Here is a 22555-nt window from a genome sequence, read left to right as displayed (position 1 = left end):
GTGAGACAACTCCTTTAACATTCACTGTCAGTAAGGCAACAGTTTAGACAATCGTACAAGATAACACCATGCACCAAGGAGGTATATTCTGATTTGCCACACCGCCAAATGTCATTAGAATCTTTATATCTGGATTTCTGGAGCTTGACATTAAAAATGCGGCTATAAATCTCGTATAATACCTGACAATTTGAAGAGAAGTTCTGAAGCCATCTTCACAGAAATGTCTTGGCTGAACAGGTTCCCCTCGGGAATAACTCTGCACTCTGGCATCTTTTGCAAGTGCTCGTTTTTTTCTTGCCTTAATAAAGTGCTGTAACCAATGTTTTGTCTGGGGGAGACGGAAGAGTCAGGGATGTCAACCTCCATGGGTTCTTCTTTAATCTTCACAGTCTGCGCATCCTTACAACTTTCAGCTACACAGGGATACAGAAAGAAATTCAATTACAAGCCGTACCATTGTGGAAAACAAAAAACCTGAATCAGGTCTGATTTCAGCGGCTATATAGTGTAAAAGACTCAATAAAGGCAGCTGAAGAATTATTGCTTACAATAAAGTTGGAAAAGTGAGATTAGGCAACTTAACCAGATAAACCCAATTGGAATATCCTCTATTCGTCAAAACGATTTTTCAAAGTAAATGGTAACCTTTACCTAGTTATATCTTTCACAGACTTTAGTCCTTTCTCTTGCTTAGTTTTACACACGTAACAATGATAAGAACAATTCCAAAAAGTGCAGAATACCAATAACTTCATTAGCAGAGTAATGTGTTTACTGCATAATTTATTACAAAAAGCCCCAGGCACTAAGGAAGACAATTTACTGCAGACAAGATTTTTCTATTTCTATTTTTGGGAGTTTTCTGTTCTTCACAGCACACATTATTAGTGGTTACATAAATTGAAGAGAGAAAAGTCCTACCTACTGAGAGAATTGATGAGTATACCTACATCCTAGATAAACAACATGTAACAGGCTTCACTGGGAAACAATGGATAAACCACCACACACATCAGGTAACCGATTCAGAGTCAAATGGTTTTAGTACATCCTGTACAACTTTTAATGATTTCATTTACTGGTGTGGTACAGGTATTCTTGTGACCTATAAAAACTGTTTTAATGAAATTAAAGTTAACTTGGATATAAATTCATATACATTGAAGACAACCCTGTCAATACGCCAGGCTCGGACTGGCCCACAGGGGCAGAGGTATTTAACAAACTACCTAGTGTATTATTATAAATGCATCGGAAGGCTAAGATGACAGGTAGGTACAGAGGCAGGCCAGCCAGTGTCCTCTTTCCACAGGAACCAGCCTTCTCAAAGTTGCTGCATGGACCCCCATAATCAATGGTTTTCTAGCATCTTTCTGCTGCCTGCCGCTGTGTGAGCAGATATTTGCATGTATCTGTACAGTGGGTCCCCAGAATAAGTTTCACTGGTGGACTCTAGACACCTTAGTCTGACACTGCCATACGTCCTATACATGGGGGGGGTTATAGCTTGGAACCCCCATGTTTGAACCAAAAGCTCCAGTTCTGGTAGATTCATGCCATCCTTGTATTACTATAAATTACCAGAAATTATAATTTCCTTTTTGTCTACATAATCTGTAATAATGTCATAAACAGTGACAATGCAAAGATATTTGTTAAGATTTAGGCTGCTTTCACACTTGCGGTAGCCTTTTCCGGCAAGATGTTCCGGCGGGGAAACAGCCTGCTGGATCCGTGCTACTGCAGGTCCACCTTGCTGCGAAAGTCCGCTCCGGACCCATTCACTATAATGGGGGCGGGCTGGAGGTCTGGCTGCAACACGGCAAACATGCCGAGAGGCGGCCGGACAAAAAACGCAGCGTGCTGTAATTTTACTCCGGTCCGCCCCCATTAAAGTAAATGGGGTCGGAGCAGACTTCCGCCAGCACGATGGACTTGCTTTTTCTCCGGTGGACTTCCGGCAGGGGAACAGCCTGCCGGAAAAGGCTACCGCAAGTGTGAAAGTAGCCATAATTTAAAATGTTCACATTCTATAGAAGACACAGCTTATAAAAGCCAAGATCTAAACGGCTTTCAAAACACATGTTCTGAGCTCAGCTCTAGCATGCCTAGGCTTCCTCTTTCGTCAGTTGCAAAGGAAATAAACTGGAAGCTGGCCGCTTTTGCATTTAAAAGGGTTGCCCAGCTTTTAGGCATTTAATAGATAACTATTGCAGTGTATTACAGCAGCGATTGGACTGTTCTAAGTTCAAATCCCCTGGTGGGGATAGACAATTTTGGTAAAACCAAAAATGCTCTTTCCCTCATATCTAGAAAGTTACCATTGTGAAAAATATAAAATAATATGCACTACAAATAATTGGTACCCATTACAATCTGATTTATAAAATGATCATGTTACTTATCTTGCTTAGTGAACGCTGAAAAAAAAAGATGGTATTAAGTGATTAAAAAGTCATATGTTCCCAAAAATAGTACCACAGAATACTAATGCTATTTAAGGAGAAAAAATAAGCCAACACAACTGCCTTGATGGAAAAATATAAATGTTATGGATGTTAGAACAAACTATTTTTTATTTAAAAAATTGATTTATGATGCAAAAAATGTATAAAAGTATATAAATTTGGTATCAACAAAATCACATCAACAGGTAGAATAAAGTTATTACAAATGAACTTCATAAAAAAATAAAAAATAATAACTGACAAAATTGCTATTATTTGGCTGCCTAAAAATGGAATAAAAAGTAATAAAAAAATTTCCCCACTCATGCCAGGTCTATAAAAGTGGGCGTGGTGTGGGCAGAGAAGGGGACAGGTGTAGAAAATTGTCTAAATGTAAGCCACTAAGGAAGCTGGCTTACATTTAGACTGGCGCTGGATGCGCCAAAGTTATGTAGAGACCAGCGCCTCTTCATAATGTTTGCGGATCCACCGCCAGATATAGGGAAAAGACCAGCGTCCTAAATGACTTAATAAATGACCCCCATAGTGTTATTCCTCATGTATACAAAAAATGGTTACCCGAATGTGTAAGGAACGCTACAATAACGTTAAATGGGCAAATGTAGAAATTACATTATTATTATGCCTAATAAGTCTCTGCCTAAATGTAAAGGATGAAAACTAATGTGTACCAGTGTGGTAATCATAGATTCACATAGGGTACAGCAGCAGAACAGTTTGTGTTCCTGTATGTCGTTAATACAAAAAAATATCATCACAACAATCTTAAAAGCTATGTACACCTTTGGGGCTTTTTCTTTTATGATTACATTTTACTCATTTTAAGCTAAAATAAATCATTTTTTCAATTGGTCTTTAAAACTATATATATATATATATATCCATAAGAAAAGTTAGGCAGCACTCATCACGTGCACAGCTGATTATATGGTGCCTGCGGTGGTCCCTCGATCCAGGACGGATAAATAATAAAGAAAGTCTGCAGCACTCCTTAAAGTAAAAAATGTGCAGTTTATTCACACATGTCAAAAAATAGACAACGTTTCGGTTCTCTCGCAGAACCTTTCTCAAGTCAGGTTAACTTTCTTTATTATATTTATATATATATATATATAAATAAATAAATAAAAAAAAATATATATATATATATATATATATACACAGGGAGTGCAGAATTATTAGGCAAGTTGTATTTTTGAGGATTAATTTTATTATTGAACAACAACCATGTTCTCAATGAACCCAAAAAACTCATTAATATCAAAGCTGAATATTTTTGGAAGTAGTTTTAGTTGTTTTAGTTTTAGCTATTTTAGGGGGATATCGGTGTGTGCAGGTGACTATTACTGCGCATAATTATTAGGCAACTTAACAAAAAACAAATATATACCCATTTCAATTATTTATTTTTACCAGTGAAGCCAATATAACATCTCAACATTCACAAATATACATTTCTGACATTCAAAAACAAAACAAAAACAAATCAGTGACCAATATAGCCACCTTTCTTTGCAAGGACACTCAAAAGCCTGCCATCCATGGATTCTGTCAGTGTTTTGATCTGTTCACCATCAACATTGCGTGCAGCAGCAACCACAGCCTCCCAGACACTGTTCAGAGAGGTGTACTGTTTTCCCTCCTTGTAAATCTCACATTTGATGATGGACCACAGGTTCTCAATGGGGTTCAGATCAGGTGAACAAGGAGGCCATGTCATTAGATTTTCTTCTTTTATACCCTTTCTTGCCAGCCACGCTGTGGAGTACTTGGACGCGTGTGATGGAGCATTGTCCTGCATGAAAATCATGTTTTTCTTGAAGGATGCAGACTTTTTCCTGTACCACTGCTTGAAGAAGGTGTCTTCCAGAAACTGGCAGTAGGACTGGGAGTTGAGCTTGACTCCATCCTCAACCAGAAAAGGCCCCACAAGCTCATCTTTCATGATACCAGCCCAAACCAGTACTCCACCTCCACCTTGCTGGCGTCTGAGTCGGACTGGAGCTCTCTGCCCTTTACCAATCCAGCCACGGGCCCATCCATCTGGCCCATCAAGACTCACTCTCATTTCATCAGCCCATAAAACCTTTGAAAAATCAGTCTTGAGATATTTCTTGGCCCAGTCTTGACGTTTCAGCTTGTGTGTCTTGTTCAGTGGTTGTCGTCTTTCAGCCTTTCTTACCTTGGCCATGTCTCTGAGTATTGCACACCTTGTGCTTTTGGGCACTCCAGTGATGTTGCAGCTCTGAAATATGGCCAAACTGGTGGCAAGTGGCATCTTGGCAGCTGCACGCTTGACTTTTCCCAGTTCATGGGCAGTTATTTTGCGCCTTGGTTTTTCCACATGCTTCTTGCGACCCTGTTGACTATTTTGAATGAAACGCTTGATTGTTCGATGATCACGCTTCAGAAGCTTTGCAATTTTAAAAGTGCTGCATCCCTCTGCAAGATATCTCACTATTTTTGCCTTTTCTGAGCCTGTCAAGTCCTTCTTTTAACCCATTTTGCCAAAGGAAAGGAAGTTGCCTAATAATTATGCACACCTGATATAGGGTGTTGATGTCATTAGACCACACCCCTTCTCATTACAGAGATGCACATCACCTAATATGCTTAATTGGTAGTAGGCTTTCGAGCCTATACAGCTTGGAGTAAGACAACATGCATAAAGAGGATGATGTGGTCAAAATACTCATTTGCCTAATAATTCTGCACTCCCTGTGTATATATATATATATATATATATATATATATATATATTGAACCATCCTGTCACAAAGGATTAACTGTTTTTCTAGCTGTGTGAATCCTACTTTCACTTTTTGCTGGTCATCGAATAAACCTCATCTCTAAATTTCTAAGAGGTCGTAAACACTTATTTAAGCCACATTATTATCAGTAAAATAAGGATTGAGCTTGCATGAGTGTTTATAATGTCAGAGAGCAGAGATAAGGAGCTGATGGAAATGAGAGGAAATTGAGATTCTGCTAATAGAGCATCTCAGCTATGTACAGAGAAAAGGACTCCATATTTTTAATAAAGACAAATTGAAAAAATGATTGAAATAATAAAAAAAAAATTGCCCCCCAAATGTGTACATTTAAGAGTTATACAGCCATGGGTATATAGGAAATATACCTGGATCCACAAACCTCATTAACAACTGCAGTGGCGTTTAAAAAAAAAAAAAAACACCTCCAAAAATTGAGCTTAGCATCTAATATCATCAGTACAGGTGTGCTGCCCCTGGAGTTGCTCAACAACTTGTGATTGATAATGAATAACAATTCACTCTTAAGGGCCAAAAGGTACAAAGTATCAGAGCATCTGGTTGGCATTCAGCACCATAAATTTGGTAATCTTGGTAATCTATACCTTCCCACCGACAGGGTCTTCTAACTTACTTTAGCAGCCCCCCCCCAATAGGGATAATACATATAGAACACCACTATCAGCACTGATTGGGGGTATCAGATGGTGTGGAGACATGCTGTACTTATTAGGACAGGGATGCCCAATCTGCGGCCCTGTAGCTGTTGAAATCTACAACTCTCAGTATGCCGTTTTGCAACATCTGGGGGGCCCCAAGATCAGGAGATTTAAGCCATCCTCTATGTAATACTACTGTACATTTCCCTTGCAGCAGATGTGGTTCCATACATTGCAGGGTACCCGTTTATGATGCTTCAGGCCAGGTGCAAAATTTGTGAAACTTTGTGGTAGTGCACATAATAAGTTAGCATAATTAAAAAAGCAGATTTTACTGTGGATTTCACACAACAGAGTATGGGGCACCTACAAATCCTTTTTTCCTAATCCAGAGCATCTATAAGGCTATAACTGTATTTCCATTTGGAACAAACATGCACTGTGTTTATATCAGAAGTCTCCATCCGGAGGTGCTATAACGCGCTATTCTTAATAGAATTTATAGCGAGTGATTTGCTCTTTTAACCTAGCAACGTGTAATTTAAGCATTCTTCATAACATGTTTTCTTCTTGTCACCTCCTATTCACTGGTGTAATCGGTATAGGTAAAATGTGCTCATCTCTTTATAAATATGGATAAACATTAATTTGCTGCAGACAGCATTCAAATAACACTGTACTTCGCTAGTCACTAATTAAATATAACGTAAGCCACAAAGCAAATACTGTACCTCTCATCTCAAAAATAAAAAAGCTTCTGATAACAAAAGAGCCACAGCATGCGGGTTCGCTCTCCTCAACCGCCAAACGCTGTAATTTTCTTTTCTTGTTACAAGTGACAGTGTAATCAGTACTTTGCAACAGACAACAATAAATGATACTGTGCAACAAAGGCTTGCATCTGAACAAACACACAAACACATACACTCCTGTGCTGACCCTTTAACAGGGAGAAAGTGACCTACATTTCCCATGATGCCAAAGAATAGGAGGAATGTGCTAAAAGGGTAAGACCTCTTTCACACGAGCGTGACGGATTAGGTCCGGACGCGTTCAGTGTAAGGCCCCATGCACACGGCCGTGTTTCACAGCCGTGTGCGGGCCGTGGAACCGCGGCCTGGATCCCTCCTGTGAGCTGGAGCACACGGCGTCACTGGTTGCTATGACGCCGTGCGCTCCCTGCCGCTATACAGTAATACACTGGTATGATCTATACCAGTGTATTACTGTACTGTGCTGGCAGCAGGGAGCGCACGGCGTCATAGCAACCAGTGACGCCGTGTGCTCCAGCTCACAGGAGGGATCCAGGCCGCGGTTCCACGGCCCGCACACGGCTGTGAAACACGGCCGTGTGCATGGGGCCTCACTCGCACCATTTTGCAAGCAAGTTCAGTCAGTTTTGTCTGCGATTGCGTTCAGTTGTTTAGTTTTTTCCACGCGGGTGCAATGCGTTTTGATGCGTTTTTCACGCTCGTGATAAAAAACTGAAGGTGTACAAACAACATCTCCTAGCAACCATCAGTGAAAAATGCTTTGCACCCGCACTTGCTTCCGGATGCAATGCGATTTTCACTGAAGCCCATTCACTTCTATGGGGCCAAGGCAGCGTGAAAAAAAACACAGAATATGGACATGCTGCGTTTTTCACACAATGCAGAACTGATGCGTGAAAAAAAAAAAACGCTCATGTACACAGACCCATTGAAATGAATGGGTCAGGATTCAGTGCGGGTGCAATGCGTGACATGAACGTGGAAAAGTCGCTCGTGTGAAAGGGGTCGTCAAATGGTTGTAGACAAGGCAGTGTTCGGCGCTGCGCCTGTAGGCTATGCTGTAGGGAAAGTGTGGGCGGGGTTATTGGCCTCTCATGATGTACCTGGGGGCGGGGCAATGGTGCTGCTGAGGGCATAGTGTATGAGCAGAGGAGGAGGCATGCTTGGGCTCTGGGGGGGGGGGGGGGCAGCCGGGGCACTTCCTGGGTACCTTTGAATGAAAATAACACCCCTCTGGGCACCTTAATGCATCATTAGCATGTGAATAAAACTGGATTATATGAAGATATAATACCAGCTCTAAAGAAAAAAGAAAAACCTATGGAAAGAAGGTATGAAGTACTATAAAGGACATACTTTTGGTTTAATATCGATTCTCTAGGTGACAGATTCCCTTTAAGCTATGTAGGTTTATAACTAGAGATGAGCGAACCTCTGTTTTAAGTTCGGCGTCTAAAGTTCGGGTTTGGATTAGCGGAGAATCCCGATCTGGAACCGGATATGGATTCCGACTTCCGTTGTGGTCCGTGGTAGCGGAATCAATAATGGCCGATTATTGATTCCACTACCACGGACCACAACGGAAGTCGGAATCCATATCCGGTTCCAGATCGGGATTCTCCGCTAATCCAAACCCGAACGTTAGACGCCGAACTTAAAACAGAAGTTCGCTCATCTCTATTTATAACACATTGTAAAGGTTAGCCTGGCTGCTGTTAAATACACATGTAAAGGGATGGTGAGGCCCCTTTAAATATTACTGCCACTGTTTTGTTAAATGAATGTGCACCACTTGTGCCCCCCTTCTCTTACATACACTCTGTGTCCGCCTTCTCTTATGCACACTGTCTCTATGTCCTCTCGTGTCTCTCTTATCTTATGCACACTGTCTCTGTCCTCTCATGTCTCTCTTCTCTTATACACACTGTCTCTATGTCCTTTGGTGCCTCTCTTCTCTTATGCACACTGTCTCTACGTCCTCTGGTGCCGCTCTTCTCTTATGCACACTGTCTCTATGTCCTCTGGCGCCTCTCTTCTCTTATGCACACTGTCTCTATGTTCTCGTGTGTCTCTCTTCTCTTATGCACACTGTCTCTACGTCCTCTCGTGTCTCTCTTCTCTTATGCACACTATCTCTAGGTTCTCGCGTGTCTCTCACCTCTTATGCACACTCTCCCTATGTCCTGTGGTGTCTCTCTTCTCTTATGTACACTGTCTCTATGTTCTTGTGTGTCTCTCTTCTCTTATGCACACTCTTCCTATGTCCTCTGGTGTCTCTCTTCTCTTATGCACACTGTCTCTATGTCCTCTGGTGCCTCTCTTCTCTTATGAACACTGTCTCTTTGTCCTCCGATGTCTCTCTTCTCTTATGCACACTGTCTCTAAGTCCTCTCGTGTCTCTCTTCTCTTATGCACACTGTCTCTATGTTCTCGTGTGTCTCTCTTCTCTTATGCACACTGTCTCTATGTTCTCGTGTGTCTCTCTTCTCTTATGCACACTGTCTCTATGTTCTCGTGTGTCTCTCTTCTCTTATGCACACTGTCTCTATGTTCTCGTGTGTCTCTCTTCTCTTATGCACACTGTCTCTATGTTCTCGTGTGTCTCTCTTCTCTTATGCACACTGTCTCTATGTTCTCGTGTGTCTCTCTTCTCTTATGCACACTCTCCCTATGTCCTCTGGTGTCTCTCTTTTCTTATGCACACTGTCTCTTTCTCCTCCGATGTCTCTCTTCTCTTATGCACACTGTCTCTATGTCCTCTCGTGGCCCCCTTCTCTTATGTACACTGTCTCTGCGTCTTCTCATGTCCCCCTTATCTTATCTACACTGTCTTTGTTTCCCCCTTTCCTTATGTATGCTGTCTCTGTCCTCTTGTGCCCCCCTTTTTTTTATGTATGCTGCCTCTGTGTCCTCTCGTGTTCTCCTTTTCTCGTGTACACTGTCCCTGTGTATCTGTTTGTCCCCATTAGGTGCTGTACTCACTGGTGGTAGAGGAGCACAGTACAACCTAACTTGGCTGATGACTGCTGTGTTAAATCCTGCTGACTACTCCTCCCCAGTAAGGGAAGCAAGCGAATCAGGAGAGAATAGGCAATCACCACTGGAATAATACACTATGGTGAGAAGAAACAGCTGGGTGTATGGTAAAATCCGCAGCTGGAGATTAGAAGTACCTAGCTAAGAAAAAAAGACCAGTGACTGAGTGCAGGAAAAGCCTGACAAGGTAATAAAACACCCGCAGTACACTGCTTCTACAGTAAGGTTGATACAAGAATACAGAATTTGCCACAGTTCTGCTGTTTATAGCTAGTTCTAGCCTTGGATAAATTGTTTTGCAGGAATCCATCATACAGGGACTGAATGTGAGAGAAGAAATCCAGCGGCTCATTACTTCTTCAGTAAAGTGGAAATTAACTCTTTTCTGTTGTTTAGAAAAACATCCAATTCTGGATAAACTGTTCTGCTGATAATAATACTGACACTGACTAGATAGCTCGTAATACCAATAGTAAGAGGCTTCATTAAACATGGCCATATTCCAATGGAGACTCCAGAACCCTTTGGAATAACCTGGACTTCTGAATTATTACAACTAAAATGCCATCTGATTGTTATCAATGACACAACTATAGACGAACACAATCTAACAACACACAAAGAGTTTTCTCTGTAGCTGCAGAAAAGATATTCTCAAGGTTGAGGAGGAATTCTAGACCATTCCTCCCCGCCAATGTGTTTCAGTTCATCAATATTTCTAGGATGACTTACATGCACAATTCTCTTCAGTTCATGTCACAGTATTTCAATAGGGTTCAAGGATGTGACCTAGTCATTCCAAAAAACAATACATTTTTTTTTCATCAGCCATTCTTTAGCTGATTGACTTATGTGCTCTATGTCATTGTCTTGTTGCATCACTCCACATCTCTTCAGCCTGAAGTCATGGACTGCTGCCCTTACGTTCTCTTGTAAAATGGTTCGATACACCTTAGAATTTATTGTTCACTCAAAAATTGCAACTTGCTCATATCCTGAGGCAGCAAAGCAGTCCGAAAGGTTTTTGTTTTGGTGTGCCCTTCTTATTAGCCTCCAAAAGTAGTGTTACTCAAGGACACAGCTACAAGACCACATGGGTGTTGCACAATGCTCCTGGGAAAATATTCTATGCACAGGTGGTGAGAGGAGTAGTCACTGCACAAAACGAACTTGCTACGTTTGGAGAAGAAAAAAATGCACACTGCCCACCAACACCTAATCCTTATCCCAACTCTGAGGTTATGTTTACACGGCTAAGGACAGGTTCACATCATCTAGTTGTCATTTGTTTAACGTACATATAAAATGTACACATTAACGGACAGATGCCATACTTTGGTATCCGTCATCATAGAGTTCCATTGTAAAAAAAAGTTATCTGTTAATGTATACAATTTTTTTTACAATGGAACTATACAGTGATGGATGCCAGTGCCACAGTATGGCATTTATCTGAAGCATCCATTAACGTATACGTTTTTTGTGTACATAATACGTACAGTACAGACCACAAGTTTGGACACACCTTCTCATTCAAAGAGTTTTCTTTATTTTCATGACTATGAAATTGTAGATTCACACTGAAAGCATCAAAACTATGAATTAACACATGTGGAGTTATATACATAACAAAAAAGTGTGAAACAACTGAAAATATGTCATATTCTAGGTTCTTCAAAGTAGCCACCTTTTGCTTTGCACACTCTTGGCATTCTCTTGATGACCTTTAAGAGGTAGTCACCTGAAATGGTTTCCACTTCACAGGTGTGCCCTGTCAGGTTTAATAAGTGGGATTTCTTGCCTTATAAATGGGGTTGGGACCATCAGTTGCGTTGTGGAGAAGTCAGGTGGATACACAGCTGATAGTCCTACTGAATAGACTGTTAGAATTTGTATTATGGCAAGAAAAAAGCAGCTAAGTAAAGACAAACTAGTGGCCATCATTACTTTAAGAAATGAAGGTCAGTCAGTCCGAAAAATTGGGAAAACTTTGAAAGTCCCCAAGTGCAGTCACAAAAACCATCAAGCGCTACAAAGAAACTGGCTCACATGTGGACCGCCCCAGGAAAGGAAGACCAAGAGTCACTTCTGCTGCGGAGGATAAGTTCATCCGAGTCACCAGCCTTAGAAATCGCAGGTTAACAGCAGCTCAGATTAGAGACCAGGTCAATGCCACACAGAGTTCTAGCAGCAGACACATCTCTAGAACAACTGTTAAGAGGAGACTGTGTGAATCAGGCCTTCATGGTAGAATATCTGCTAGGAAACCACTGCTAAGGACAGGCAACACGCAGAAGAGACTTGTTTGGGGGTACACAAGGAATGGACATTAGACCAGTGGAAATCTGTGCTTTGGTCTGATGAGTCCAAATTTGAGATCTTTGTGCGACGCAGAAAAGGTGAACGGATGGACTCTACATGCCTGGTTCCCACCGTGAAGCATGGAGGAGGAGGTGTGATGGTGTGGGGGTGCTTTGCTGGTAACACTGTTGGGGATTTATTCAAAATTGAAGGCATACTGAACCAGCATGGCTACCACAGCATCTTGCAGCGGCATGCTATTCCATCTTGCGTTTAGTTGGACCATCATTTATTTTTCAACAGGACAATGACCCCAAACACACCTCCAGGCTGTGTAAGGGCTATTTGACCATGAAGGAGAGTGATGGGGTGCTGTGCCAGATGACCTGGCCTCCACAGTCACCGGACCTGAACCCAATCAAGATGGTTTGGGGTGAGCTGGACCGCAGAGTGAAGGCAAAAGGGCCAACAAGTGCTAAGCATCTCTGGGAACTCCTTCAAGACTGATGAAAGACCATTTCAGGTGACTACCTCTTGAAGCTCATCAAGAGAATGCCAAGAGTATGCAAAGCAGTAATCAAAGCAAAAGGTGGCTACTTTGAAGAACCTAGAATATGACATATTTTCAGTTGTTTCACACTTTTTTATGTATATAATTCCACATGTGTTAATTCATAGTTTTGATGCCTTCAGTGTGAATCTACAATTTTCATAGTCATGAAAATAAAGAAAACTCTTTGAATGAGAAGGTGTGTCCAAACTTTTGGTCTGTACTGTATGACAAAAACGTGATTTAAACCCACCCTAAAATACACCAGATTCAAAACAGTGGCAGATCATTAGGCTGATCTGCTTCTGGGAGCATTTTCTTGGTGGCAGAAAACTGTCAAAATAAATAAATAATAAAAATACACTATTTTAGCCTTCCCCCACTGACTTCAATGGTAAATGCTGCTAAAGTATGCTTCAAAAAAGTAACACACCACTTCTGAGACAGATGGGAAATCAGTGGAGTAAAAAATGTCACCATATGCACATGGTGACGTTTTCTCCATTGAAATAAAACGGAAGCCGTTGGCATTTTGATTGCAGATTAAAGGGTTTCTGTCATGGGAAAAATTGTTAAGTAGCTGACCGACATTAGTGATGTGCTAATGTCAGCAGTACATAACTGTATGACTTTTATCCCCCTGCCTGCTGCAGTTCTCTTAAAAAACAATGCTAATGAAGCCTCTAGGGTCTAGGTGCTATGAGGGCGTTGCTGCAGCAGCTACAGGCTTTGTCTACTTGCCTTTTGGCACGCCCACGTCCACTTGATTCACTGTCCATCTTCTCTGCATTGTCCTCATAATCCCGCGCCTGCACCGTCCCGTTTAGTATTCGGCGCAGGCGCAGTGAGTGAAGGACACTCGGCTGCTGCCAGGCAGGCCTGCCGGGGAGGCCTGTGACGTAATCGATGCAGGCGCAGTGAGGAAGCTGGCAGCAGCCGAGCGTCCTTCACTCACTGCACCAAATACTAAACTGGACGGCGCAGGCGCGGGATTATGAGGACGATGCGGAGAAGGACGTCAATCATTTGGACGTGGGCGTGCCAAAAGGAGAGTAGACCTAGCCTCTGGGTGCTGCAGCAACGCCCTCATAGCACCTAGAGGCTTCATTAACATATTCAGCTACATAACGATTTTTCCCATGACAGAAGCCATTTAAGCATGGAATAGGACCGTTTTCCACTATGGCATCCACAGTGGATTTTAGCCAAGTAAACATACCCTGAAGCATGGTGGAGGGAGAATACATGTTTGGGGCTGCATTGCTGCAGACGAGTTGCAGTCATTAAGAGAACAATGTGTGTCAAAAAATTTTACAGAAGAAAGTAAGGGAAGCGGCCCATGACCTTAAGCTGAAGAGATGTGGAATGATGCAGGAGACAATGACGCAAAGTACGCAAGTAAACCAACTAAAGAGCAGTTAAAAAAAAAAAAATATATGATGATTTGTGCTTTGTGTTGAGGAATCCTGGTTGAAATCCTATCCATGACTTGAAGAGCTCTGTGCATAGAAGGTATCACAGACATACTGATAAACTGAAGTACATTCACAGTGAGGAATGGTTCAAAATTCCTCCTCAACATTATGTAGATGTTATTTGCAACTACAGAAAACATTTGGTGGAAGGGAAGGCTACTACAGGGGATCTTTTTTGTCTCTCAATAAAAACAAAGCAAAACACGAATAGTACAACAGTTTTGTGTTACATAGTGACTTACATAAAATCTGCATTAGATAACAATCAGGCTATATTTTATTGATGAGCAATGCAGAAACCTAACTAAGACTGTGTTCACATCACATTTTTGTCCCACGTTTAACATATATGTTGGGAAAAAAATTGTTGCAAGAGCGCAGTAAAACTATGCTTTAACATCCCACAGAAAATTTATATGTTAAACAGATACTTTTTTTATATTTCCGATGTTACTCTATGGTGACAGATGCCACTGCATCCATGTGTATACCTAAAACGGGTTATCCCTTAATTAATACTGATGACCTATTCCCAATACACAACATCCTGCTGTCACTACTGCTGGCAGTGTGAAACAGGCCTAATTCCAAAGGCTTCACTGACATTTTCTTGCAACTCTAAAATAGTAAAGTACAAAGGATCCTTTTACAAAGGCAGATTAATTGCCCGTAACGAGCTCCAATTGACAATACAGCAAGAAGATCGATGCTCGTTTACTCAGTTTTGGTACAATGATTGTTCGATGTTTTGAAAATATGATCCTTTATATGATCCATATAGTTACACTATGAAGGACAGGGAGATGCCTGTTACGCCAATTACATTTGTCACATAAATTACAGCAGAAATCTAGGTAGAGTAGAGTAGATTACAGTTCCTTGTACATGGACCTTCCCAGATGCACTAAAACTGTAAATTAGTGCTCATGTTTTAAAGGGGTTGTCCACCTTTTGGTGGCCTTTCAACCAGACCCCTCATGTCACCAGACCTTCAGAGGGAAGCAAACTTGTGGAACATCATTGGCTGCAGCTTCCACGTGACCCTCTTCAAACAGGAAGATTACCAGCAGGGACCAGAGCACGGCAATGGCGGCAGACCAAAGGAGCCGGAACCCAGCGGTAGGGAGAAGGTAAGTATGTTTCCCTTTGAAAGGTCCAGCAACATAAATGAGGTTCTGGCCAAAAGGCCCCCCCCCCCCCCCCCCCGAAGGTGGACATCTGACTCAAAATGACTTAGTACTAGGATAAGTGTATCAAATGCTGGTCTTAATAAATTCCCCCAGTTTGCTCTAGGTCTTCCATGGTAGGAAACATGTACAGGCAGAGAGTGATTTGGGCCCTTGGGAAATAAAGATCATAGCCCTTTAGTAACCCCCAGGTAGAAGCTAGGAGACACAGGGAGAACATGCAAGCAAACTCCAAGTAGATGTTGCCCTTTGTTAGATTTGAACCTAAGACACCAACTTCATAATTTATTTGGTCATAATACACTTGAGGCAAGTTAAAGGAAAACTGTCACTAGTGTGTTTCAGGATTATACCATTGGCATGATGCTATAGTGCTTAATGTTATAATTATGTCCCTGTTTAAGTTGTTACTTTTACCACGCGAGAGAAAAATAAATTCTAAGAAAAAAAAAAAATAAAAGATGTCCCACTCACCAACATCCATGTGGGTGGCCGCAGAATGATGACTAGCCACAGTGTCCGAGTTATTAGCATGTCTAATCTGCCTTGATCAACATCCTGCTCCTGTCTCAGTCTACCATTTGTAACACACACAGAAATGACGACTGGTTATGTAAAGAATGAGAAGATTCACAGCTCAGCGAAGCAAAAGGGTACTTTTACGGTGAGAAATTCTGTATCTTATTTGTCTATGTTAACTTCAGCTGAAGGTTTAGAAACATACCGTACTTTAAATCATGTGAAGAACACGGTTAGGCTGAAGCAAACCACCAACTGCATAGACCTTCATTCCACAGTTTTATTGCAGAGTGATTAATTCATTAATAGGACCTGTCAGCAATCCTGACATGGTTGACTTTTTTTGCAGGACACAATAGCATAGTCTGCCTCACTACAGTGTCTTGCAAAAAGAAACTAAAACATTAACGCAGAAGGAAAAAGGTGAAAAAGAGTAGAGTCCAAAGCTTAATCTTTTGGGTTTCCTTTGCCTCATTAAAGGTAGAAGAGTAGTCCATACAAAGGGGTATCTATAAAAACAGAACAAATATCACCCACCCTTTCAAAGACCAATCAGTCCAGTGCAGCGAATCTTGTACCTTCTGGACTGGAAGTGATGACTCTCCATTCCCTTTCAAGAGACTGCTGCATCCAATCAATGGCATCAGCAGTCACATACCTGCCACTCGTGCACTTCATTGCCTCAGCAATGTGCACAAGTGGTCATGTAACCATGAGGAGGACATCCAAGTTTTAAAACTTACGGTACTTGAACTTCAAAACAATATCAGGTACTCAAGACTGACTCAAAATATCCCATAAAGTACTACAGTATCCAACTGTTGTGCCTTGGGTGGAGATCTAATTGGTCAACAAATGGAATCAGGATACTTTAAAACCAATGATTTCCAAATGATGCATTTCTATAAAAGTTAAAAATCTGATCACGTAAAAAATAATAATAATCCATCTACAGTAAATCAGAAACAGTAGCTTTTGGGAAGAGCCACTTGGTACAATCCTGTTTAACCACTTGAGGTTTCCAGATGCAGTAGACTCTTATCACCTAGAAAATCACTGGTGCTCAAATAATTCTGAATAATGTAAGAGATCATTTTAAAGCAACAATGACAACACAGTAAATATATATATATATATATATATATATATATATATATAAATGCTGGCACAAAGGAATCTACAGTCATGATTTGAAGCTGCTCTGCTAGTGATATAATATTAGTCTTTTATTAAAAAAAATAAAAATACAAAATGTTTACCCGAGGTACATCGACACATTGATATTCTAGTCTGGTTTGTGTCTATTTAATTTTTACATCTTGACATACTAAAAGGACACACTATCTGTCCAACAACTGCCTGTCAGAAGGGGCCGTGCTTGCTGAGCTGTATGATTCTTGCACCAGCCTGACCCCGGTGATGTAATAGTAGCCTTGAACACAACAATCAGCAGTGAAGTCAGATGGACAAACCAAATGAAAATGAATTCCTCTACTAGAAAACAGGCCCTCTCCAAATAAGCTTTAAATCAACATACAAATTGTTACTAGTAATGCACAAAGCAAAAATAACATGAAATTGTTATCTAGTATAACACTTTAGTACTTGAATACCCAGCAAGGCTAGAACTGGTACTGATGCACTGGTATTTCTAGCAATACACTGAAGCCAATAATATGTGCGAGTTGGCGCCTCTTATTAGTGGTTAGAGAATACAATTAGGAGTTAGCAGTCATGGATTAGGGCTAAAAGTTAATATGGAATATTTATATGCACACATACAAAAACACGTATACCAGTCGGACATAGCATTAAAGAGGACCCTTTATCACAAAGTGCAGTACAATCTGCAGGCGGCATGTTATAGAGCAGGAGGAGCTGAGAAGATTGATATATAGGGAAATTATTCAGTAAAACTTGTGATTTATACATTATGGAGTGATTGACAGCTATCTCTGTATACTTATCCCCTTCCTGATCAGTGCCGTGGATGTACAAGTCTTTTAAGAGGGCACCCAGTCGTGAGCGCCATAGAAGCCAGGTGCTTGCTGTTTTAAACAGACATTCGGGAGTAATGTATGCAATTGACGATGCAATCAACGCATACATTTAACTCTTCAGGGAGTGTAAAGACCCAGAAGCATGCACTGGCAGGGATCAGGGGAGTGCGGCAGCTTTGGTGCTCTTGGATGATCCGAAGCGATCATATAAAAGTTTCCATGGAGGGCTCCATAGGAACATAATGCAATCCTCAGACTCACAAAAGGTGCTGAAAGTGGTCCCCGTTCACATCTATGCATCTTTGGGCACGTCGGATTATGTTGGTTGTTAAGTGATGCTGCTGATAGTGTCTGTGATGTTCTCCTTGAGTTCATCCAGGGGATGTGGATTGTCAGTGGACACTTTGTGGTTTAAATTTTCCCACAGATAAAAATCGCATGTGGACAAGTCTAGGGAACGTGGTGACCATAACCCCTTGCTCACAGATTGCTCCTCCGTAAACAGTTCATGAACCCTTGGCAGTGAAGTCCGTGAGGTGCAGCATACTACTCCATCTTGGTAGAAAAAGTAGGACATTTTTTCTTCTGGTGTTAGTTGGTTGTAAAACTGTTCCTAGTAAATTGCTGTATGCAGGGCCATCTTTAATATTGATTGGACCCTGGGCAAGAGGGAGAACACAAGTGCCGCTGCAGCATTCATGGGTCCATACTTTATTAACTAAGTAGCAGGACATGTAGGCCATACATGGGGATGTCCCTGCACTTACTATTATTTCTGGGCGCCGCTCCGTTTCGCCGCTGTGGCCCCCGTTACATTCTCCTGCGCTGTATGCCAAGTAACAGCATCGGAGCACCAGGGAGGAGACATAGGCTTTTCTCTGTAGGTGTTCCTTCTCCCTGGATGTAGAGCTGTCCAATCGCAGCGCAGAATGTCACAGCCAGGGAGGTAGCGATTGGACAGCGCTACAGCCAGGGAGAAGGAACGCCCACAGAGAAAAGCAGACGTCTCCTCCCTGGTGCTCCGATGCTGTTACTTAGCATACAGCGCGGGAGAATGTAACATGGGCCACAGCGGCGCAAGGGAGCGGTGCCCAGAAATAATAGTAAGTGCAGAGACATCCCCCATGTATGCCCTACATGTCCTGCTACTTAGTTAATAAAGTATGGACCCATGAAAGGTCCTCCAGTGGCCAGCAGGGCTCAAGAGGCAGTTAACTTGGGCCCCCAGGAGAAACTGGGCCTGGGGCAGCTGCCCCTTTTTCCCTGCATTACAAACGGCCCTGGCTGCATGTTGTTTCATGAGCTAAATGGAGATTTTCAGCGGACCAGTACCTTGTATTCTGTGAATTTACATAACCTGATAAATGAAGCCAAGCTTTGTCCGTCATGAAGTACAGCAATGGGTCCAAATGTCTGTAAGCAAACATAGTCAGCATCCAAGTCCAGTAATTTTTACGTTTTTAGCTTTGTCGGACCTACACACACACATTCGGTACGGTTTCAGGTTCAGAGATTTCAGCACTCGCTGACAAGCCGTTTGTGATACACCATCTTTCTGAGACAGTCTTCCAGTTGATTTTTGGGGGCTACTTGCAATCCTCTGCTGAATTTCATACACAACTTCAGCGGCCCTGATCGATGGAGGCCTTGGTTTCTTCATGTTTGCAATAGAGCCAATTTGATGCAATTTCCGAACCAGACTCTGAATAAAACGTTTAGCTGGTGGTTTTGCTCCTGGGTACTTGTCGGCAAAGGTCTCTTGCGCTTCGCACATAGCCTTCCACAATCACTATTCTCTGTTCCAGGGAGAACACCAAGTTTCTGACACAATAGCCCACTTTTATCAAACTGAATAATAAATCAGTCTTAGGCCTCATACATACAGCCATGCCGTGTTTTGCGGTCTGCAAATCGCGTGTCTGCAATTCACGGATATCGTCCGTGTGCATTCTGCATTTTGCTGAATGGAAGGTCTGGCCCTCAATAGACCAGTCCTATCCTTGTCCATGACACCGACAAGAACAGGTCACATTCTATTTGTTTTGTTTTTTGCAGGGTTGTGGAACAGAGGTATGGATGTGGACAGTGAAGTGAATGGGTCTGCAAAAAGTGTGGCTCGGATGTAGACTCAAACAACGTTCGAGTGCATGAGGCCTTAGTTGCCCATAGCAATCAGAGCTCAGCTTTTAGCCCCTACAGGGTTACTTTTTCATAGGCCACCCTGTAGTTACCTATGGGAGCTCTAAAAAAAACATTCAAATCAGCCCCTTTCCCCAAAATCAAAATATATAAACAATAAAAAAAATAAACATCATGTTTATCGCCGCATACGAAAAAGCCCGTACTATTAAAATATAAAAATATTTATCCCATATGGCAAACGTCAAAAAGGGGAAAAAAAGTCAAAATGGACGATTGTTTGGTCGCTTCACAAAAATCTTAATAAGAAGTGATCAAAAAGTCATATAGACCCCAAAATGGTATCAATGAAATGTACAGATCGCCCCGAAATAAAAATGACACACAGAGCTCTGTACACATAACTACAAAAAAGTTATAGGGGTCAGAATATGGCGTTTTTTCAGTATTAAAATATAAGAAAAACTATACATATGTGGTATAGCCATAATCATACTGACCCAGACAAGAAAAGTAACAGGTCAGTTTTACCACATAGGGAACTTCGTAAAAACAAAACAAAAACATAAAACTGTCACAGAATTGAGTTTATTTTCCAATTTCACCCCATTTGAATTTTTTTTCCAGCTCCCCACTATATCGTATGCAATATTAACCACCTCCGGACCGGCTAACGCACGGATGCGTCCGGAAGGTGGTTGATCTACTCCTCCTGGACGCATCCGTGCGTCATCTCGCGATAGCCGAGATTTCCTGTGAACGCGCGCACACAGGCGCGCGCGCTCACAGGAACGGAAGGTAAGCGAGTGGATCTCCAGCCTGCCAGCGGCGATCGCTCGCTGGCAGGCTGGAGATGTGATTTTTTTTAACCCCTAACAGGTATATTAGACGCTGTTTTGATAACAGCGTCTAATATACCTGCTACCTGGTCCTCTGGTGGTCCCTTTTGTTTGGATCGACCACCAGAGGACACAGGTAGCGCTGTAAAGTACCACAAAACACTACACTACACCCCCCCCCCCGTCACTTATTAACCCTTTATGAACCACTGATCACCCCTGATCACCCCATATAGACTCCCTGATCACCCCTTACAGGGGGGTGATCAATGACGGAGGTGATCAGGGAGTCTATATGCGTGATCACCCCCCTGTAAGGCTCCATTCAGACGTCCGTATGCGTTTTGCGGATCCGATCCATGTATCCGTGGATCCGTATAAAATCATACGGACGTCTGAATGGAGCCTTACAGGGGGGTGATCAATGACAGGGGGGTGATCACCCCATATAGACTCCCTGATCACCCCCCTGTCATTGATCACCCCCTGTAAGGCTCCATTCAGACGTCCGTATGCGTTTTGCGGATCCGATCCATGTATCCGTAAAAAATCATACGGACGTCTGAATGGAGCCTTACAGGGGGGTGATCAATGACAGGGGGGTGATCACCCCATATAGACTCCCTGATCACCCCCCTGTCATTGATCACCCCCTGTAAGGCTCCATTCAGACATTTTTTTGGGCCCAAGTTAGTGGAATTTTTTTGTTTGTTTTTGTTTTTTCTTACTAAGTCTCATATTCCACTAACTTGTGTCAAAAAATAAAATCTCACATGAACTCGCCATACCCCTCACGGAATCCAAATGCGTAAAATTTTTTAGACATTTATATTCCAGACTTCTTCTCACGCTTTAGGGCCCTAAAATGCCAGGGCAGTGTAAATACCCCACATGTGACCCCATTTCGGAAAGAAGACACCCCAAGGTATTCCGTGAGGGGCATATTGAGTCCATGAAAGATTGAAATTTTTGTCCCAAGTTAGCGGAAAGGGAGACTTTGTGAGAAAATACAAAAAAAATCAATTTCCGCTAACTTGTGACAAAAAATAAAAAATTCGAGGAACTCGCCATGCCCCTCACGGAATACCTTGGGGTGTCTTCTTTCCAAAATGGGGTCACTTGTGGCGTAGTTATACTGCCCTGGCAATTTAGGGGCCCAAATGTGTGAGAAGTACTTTGCAATCAAAATGTGTAAAAAATGGCCTGCGAAATCCGAAAGGTGCTCTTTGGAATGTGTGCCCCTTTGCCCACCTTGGCAGCAAAAAAGTGTCACATGTGGTATCGCCGTACTCAGGAGAAGTTGGGGAATGTGTTTTGGGGTGTCATTTTACATATACCCATGCTGGGTGAGATAAATATCTTGGTCAAATGCCAACTTTGTATAAAAAAATTGGAAAAGTTGTCTTTTGGCAAATATGTAAAATGACACCCCAAAACACATTCCCCAACTTCTCCTGAGTACGGCAATACCAGATGTGTGACACTTTATTGCAGCCCTAGGTGGGCAAAGGGGCACACATTCCAAAGAGCACCTTTCGGATTTCGCAGGCCATTTTTTACACATTTTGATTGCAAAGTACTTCTCACACATATGGGCCCCTAGAATGTCAGGGCAGTATAACTACCCCACAAGTGACCCCATTTTGGAAAGAAGACACCCCAAGGTATTCCGTGAGGGGCATGGCGAGTTCCTAGAATTTTTTATTTTTTGTCGCAAGTTAGTGGAATATGAGACTTTGTAAGAAAAAAAAGAAAAAGAAAAAAAATCATCATTTTCCACTAACTTGTGACAAAAAATAAAAAGTTCTATGAACTCACTATGCCCATCAGCGAAT

The 22555-nt window shown here is 42.0% G+C and overlaps 1 protein-coding gene across 4 annotated transcripts in view; it reads right to left on the bottom strand.

Annotated features, from left to right (window-relative positions):
- ZNF827 (zinc finger protein 827) overlaps nt 1-22555 on the bottom strand; it is a 230424-nt gene that overhangs the window by 60450 nt on the left and 147419 nt on the right. For all 4 annotated transcript variants that reach the window (XM_044300432.1, XM_044300441.1, XM_044300449.1 and 1 more), the window contains one exon: nt 183-416. In XM_044300432.1, coding sequence (XP_044156367.1) covers nt 183-416 — 234 coding nt within the window. The remainder of the gene's footprint in view (nt 1-182; nt 417-22555) is intronic.

This window comes from Bufo gargarizans, chromosome 1 (assembly GCF_014858855.1).
Source record: "Bufo gargarizans isolate SCDJY-AF-19 chromosome 1, ASM1485885v1, whole genome shotgun sequence".
NCBI lineage: Eukaryota > Metazoa > Chordata > Amphibia > Anura > Bufonidae > Bufo > Bufo gargarizans.
Note: the sequence above shows the minus strand (reverse complement) of the source record. Positions and strands in the feature narration are given on the sequence as shown.